The sequence below is a fragment of the Nansenia antarctica genome, assembly GCF_963989245.1.
Source record: "Nansenia antarctica genome assembly, chromosome: 18".
Classification (NCBI taxonomy): Eukaryota; Metazoa; Chordata; class Actinopteri; order Argentiniformes; family Microstomatidae; genus Nansenia; species Nansenia antarctica.
Window position 1 is genome coordinate 5,574,749 of NC_137691.1, and position 5,000 is coordinate 5,579,748.

Here is a 5,000-nt window from a genome sequence, read left to right on the forward strand (position 1 = left end):
TAATAATAACAATAATAGTCTTCCTTCTTTTTGCACGATGATCGCCAATGGCACCAGGCCTGAGCGTCGATTACCTTTCCCTGCTCTAACTGGTGGATAGATGATTCACTTGCTCGCTTTGAATAAAGGTGTCTGGTAAATGCCATGAAGGTAAAAGTAAATGTCCACGTCGGTCACTCCCCACACCGGATCTCACTGACAATAGGGTGAGGAGATTTATAACCACGATGCGATTGAAAAAAAAAGTCTCTAAAAATGTCCTATTCCTTTTTTTTATGTCTACATGCTGTACCAATTCAGCAACATCACTCTTGCGTGACATGTCTTATAATGACAGTGATACTGCTAGCACATTTAACGGTAGCCTTTTGGTGGTAGTATCGGTAGTGGTTCTGGTACAGGTGGTAGCTGTTGGTAGTGGTGGTAGTAGTAGTAGTATCGATAGAGGTGAGGTGATTGTATCGTGGTTAAGACTTGTGGTAGCGGTGCTGGTATTGATAAGGGGTGTTAGTAGGTTAATCCTACTTGGTCTGTGGTTCTGATGGTATAGTATAGTAATATTATTTAGCTGACGCTTTTATCCAAAGCGACTTACATTGCAACGAGTGCGTACATCTCAGTATATATGGTCCCAACTGGAATTTGATCCCACAACCTAAGCGTTGTTAGCGCCATGCTCTACCAACTGAGCCACAGAGGACCACATAGTAATAGTAAGATACTGGTAGTAGCGACGGTACTGTGGTCTACCAGCGGTCTTCCAAAACCTCTCCCCAGTCAAGGTCAAAGCTAAGAGGTCAGAGTTTATTCTACCTCTCCAGCCACTGAGAGCCCCCTATCCTATGACTCCCCCTCTCTCTCCTTCTCTCTCTCTCTCTCTCTCTCTCTCTCTCTCTCTCTCTCTCTCTCTCTCTCTTTCTCCTTCATTTGTCCCCTCTCTTCTTTTATTAGATTATTCCTTTATGCCCCTTTCTCTCTTTTTGAAGTCTCGCCACTCTTGTTAAACGCAAGCCCCAGTGTGAGGGGGGGGGGGGGGGTCAGGGGGGTCGGGGGGGTTAGGTGGAGGGGGGGGTGGGGGTGGGGGGGGAGTTCAGGGCCACATTTGGGCCATCCCTGTGGTATCCATTGAAGGTGGCAGGGGGGGGGGAGGGGCTGTGACTTTGGATTTTTAACCCCAGATTTTTTTTGTTTTTTTCCGGGGTTTCTTTTAACGGGGTAGGGATCTCTGGGTACAGCTGGTGGTGTGAATGGCTGCCCAAGGTGACTGGATCCCAATAAAGAGGCGGTCAGCCTAGCCGGGGGCCTCCTTCCCAGCCCAGACACTGCCTTTATAGGCCGAGCTTACGAGCCCGGGCCTCTATTAAACCCTGGCCAGCCTGCGCAGAGGAATTTAGGGCCAGGAAACAAGAGAAAAACAGGGGGGTTTGGGGATGGGGCAGGGGGAGGTGAAGTTGGGGTGACTGGAGGTGAAAGTTGAAAGCCATGTTAGAGAGGATTGGTTGGGGCACTCCTAACTAAGACAGTGGATGTGGATAATTAGGCTTCAAAATGTGACGTGTGTGTGTGTAGTGTACGTTTATATTTCTGTGCATTGTGTAGGTAGGCTACGTATATATATATATGTGTGACTACTCGGTGTTGTACGTGCAGCGCACAAGCGTGCATGGTGGTATGAGTGTGTATTTTATGTTGTTTATTCTGAAGGTTTCATTGGCAGCCGTTGAATGGCTTTGCTGTGGCACAGCAAATGGCGTTATATAGTCACAGTTATATAGTCGTGCCATTTTCCCTCCGAGACAGAAGGGAGGACAGCAGTGTCTCATAAACAAACTGGCCCTGTTTTGTTCAAACGGGTCTGGAGGTATATAGGCAGGTCGGGTGTACAGGCATTCCAATAAAAAAATACACACACACACACACACACACACTCACAAAAACAACACACACACTCACAAAAACAACACACACACACACAAAAACAACACACACACTCACAAAAACAACACACACACAGACACACACACACACACACACACACACACACACACACACACACACAGGCACACACAATTCAACCGTCAGTCATACAGGCAATCGAGGTAAGCCCCCCCGCCTCCCAATCCCAAGGGCTGGAGACGCCAATCAAACCTCAGCTGCCAATCAACATTTTATCAGCTGAGCCATCTGGCCATCAGCTAATTGTGTCTCTTTCCCCCTTCAGCGTTCACCCCCGCCCCCCCCACCCCCTCCCTGTTCTCTTAACATATTTGCCTTTGAGCTTGCCTCCTGGGCAGTTGTTTGTTGGCAAAGTCAGCCTTCATCAATTGTTCCACATGGATACATAAGAATTTAGCTAAGTCTCCGAGAGCCTTTCGAAACAAACCCCAATCGTGTACACACACATTGCTTTAGTCACACTCACAGATAAAAGAATGTCTCAACAATCTCCTTTTCTCTGACATACAGTGTACCCATATTAAGGCATACGTGTGCATTGAGTTAACATCTACTTTATCTATTCTTCTTCTCTCTCTCTCTCTCTCTCTCTCTCTCTCTCTCTCTCTCTCTCTCTCTCTCTCTCTCTCTCTCTCTCTCTCTCTCTCTCTCTCTCTCTCTATGCAGCGGTGGAGACCCAGAGCACCAGCTCAGAGGAGATGGTGCCCAGCTCTCCCTCTCCACCTCCTCCTCCACGCATCTACAAGCCCTGCTTTGTGTGCCAGGACAAGTCCTCAGGCTACCACTATGGAGTCAGCTCCTGTGAGGGCTGCAAGGTGAGCCACACACCACCAACAGACGAGAGAATCCCGTAGACAGCCTATATAATGTATAATGTTGTTGTTGTTGTTGTTTTTTTTCTTCTCAGAATTCATTTCTATTTGTTTTTCAGAAAATGTGTATTTGAAGAGGCGCAGTTTATTCATAAAGCCTGGTATAGGAGATAAAACATATGTTTTCACATCAGTGTGTAATGACACTCTTTAGATAAATCTAAATCAGTCATATAATACTCAGTAGCCTATGTTGTATAAAGGACTGCCCGTGTTTTTGAAAGACAGACAAGATATAGAGACGCCTGTACTGCTCCCTTGTGGACTCTCTGTTTAAGTACAAGGGATGGGCTGACATGACTTCCTATGGCTAGAGCTCACTCAGTCTATGATCAAGACATGTATGGATATATTGATAATAGCTTTCTGACAATTGACAATGGCTTTCTTTTTGATTCTGTTTTGTTTTAAAATATAACGTAAAACATTTTTATTTTTAAAATAATGTAAAAAGGGCTATTTGCTTCAGCCTACACCTTTTCGGTTTTATTTTCTATTTCATTTAAGATCTTACTGATATGTCTTTTTCTATGACTGAAATAAACATCTACTACTACTACTACTGTCAATTGACAATCTCTCTCTGTCTCTCTCTCTCTCACTCTCTCTCTGCTCTCTCTCTCTAGTATAAGCAAGTATAAGTTGCTTATACTTAATTTTTTTTGTTTTTCTTGTTTTTAATGTTTGTAATTTTGTTTCTTTTTGTTGTTGTTTTGTATTCTATTATGAAACAAGTGAATTAGCTTGTATTTTTCTGAAAGGTGAATAAAGAAAATGTTTCAATCTCTCTCTCTCTCTCTCTCTCTTTCTCTCTCTCTCTCTCTCTCTCTCTCTCTCTCTCTCTCTCTCTCTCTCTCTCTCTCTCTCTCTCTCTCTCTGTCTCTACCTCTTCCAACACAGGGATTCTTCCGACGCAGCATCCAGAAGAACATGGTGTACACCTGCCACCGCGACAAGAACTGTCAGATCAACAAGGTGACCCGGAACCGCTGCCAGTACTGCCGGCTGCAGAAGTGCTTCGAGGTCGGCATGTCCAAAGAGGGTGAGTGTGAGTGTCTGGCGGAACGTTCCGTCTCACTGTGGAGCGTCTGTTGTGTGTGTGTGTGTGTGTGTGTGTGTGTGTGTGCTTGTGTGTGTATACGTGTGTGTGTGTCTGTCTGTCTGTCTACGTGTATGTCTGTGTGTGTGTGTGTGTGTCTGTCAGTCTACATGTATGTCTGTGTGTGTGTGTCTGCGTGTGTGTGTGTCTGTCTGTCTGTCTGTCTGTCTACGTGTATGTCTGTGTGTGTGTGTGTGTGTGTGTGTCTGTCTGTCTGTCTATGTGTACTTCTGTGTGTGTCTGTGTGTGTCTGTGTGTGTCTGTGTGTGTATGTATGTGTGTGCCTGCATGTGTGTGTGAGTCGAAATCTCAATATGGCTCTGCTGCAACTGGACATCCTGAGAGGAAGGAAGCAGTAGGAAGGGAGGGCCAGGAGGGACAGGCTGCTCTGCCGCTGGTCAGCTGAGGGTAGGAAGGGAGGGCCAGGAGGGACGGGCTGCTCTGCCGCTGGTCAGCTGAGGGAAGGGGAGGGCCAGGAGGGACAGGCTGCTCTGCCGCTGGTCAGCTGAGGGAAGGGAGGGCCAGGAGGGACAGGCTGCTCTGCCGCTGGTCAGCTGAGGGAAGGGAGGCCAGGAGGGACAGCTGCTCTGCCGCTGGTCAGCTGAGGGAAGGGAGGGCCAGGAGGGACAGGCTGCTCTGCCGCTGGTCAGCTGAGGGTAGGAAGGGAGGGCCAGGAGGGACAGGCTGCTCCGCCGCTGGTCAGCTGAGGGTAGGAAGGGAGGGCCAGGAGGGACAGGCTGCTCTGCCGCTGGTCAGCTGAAGCAGTAGGAAGGGAGGGCCAGGAGGGACAGGCTGCTCTGCCGCTGGTCAGCTGAAGGGAGGGCCAGGAGGGACAGGCTGCTCTGCCGCTGGTCAGCTGAGGGCCAGGAGGGACAGGCTGCTCTGCCGCTGGTCAGCTGAGGGAAGGGCCAGGAGGGCCAGGCTGCTCTGCCGCTGGTCAGCTGAAGGGAGGGCCAGGAGGGACAGGCTGCTCTGCCGCTGGTCAGCTGAAGGGAGGGCCAGGAGGGACAGCTGCTCTGCCGCTGGTCAGCTGAGGGAAGGGAGGGCCAGGAGGGACAGGCTGCTCTGCCGCC

General features: G+C 48.8%; 1 protein-coding gene across 1 annotated transcript in view; it reads left to right on the top strand.

Moving 5' to 3' along the window:
- LOC308172904 (retinoic acid receptor gamma-like) overlaps positions 1–5,000 on the top strand; it is a gene marked incomplete at both ends in the record, with an annotated part of 31,635 nt that overhangs the window by 21,683 nt on the left and 4,952 nt on the right. The window contains 2 exon segments of the mRNA XM_080547864.1: positions 2,623–2,771; positions 3,729–3,870. Coding sequence (XP_080403990.1) covers positions 2,623–2,771; positions 3,729–3,870 — 291 coding nt within the window.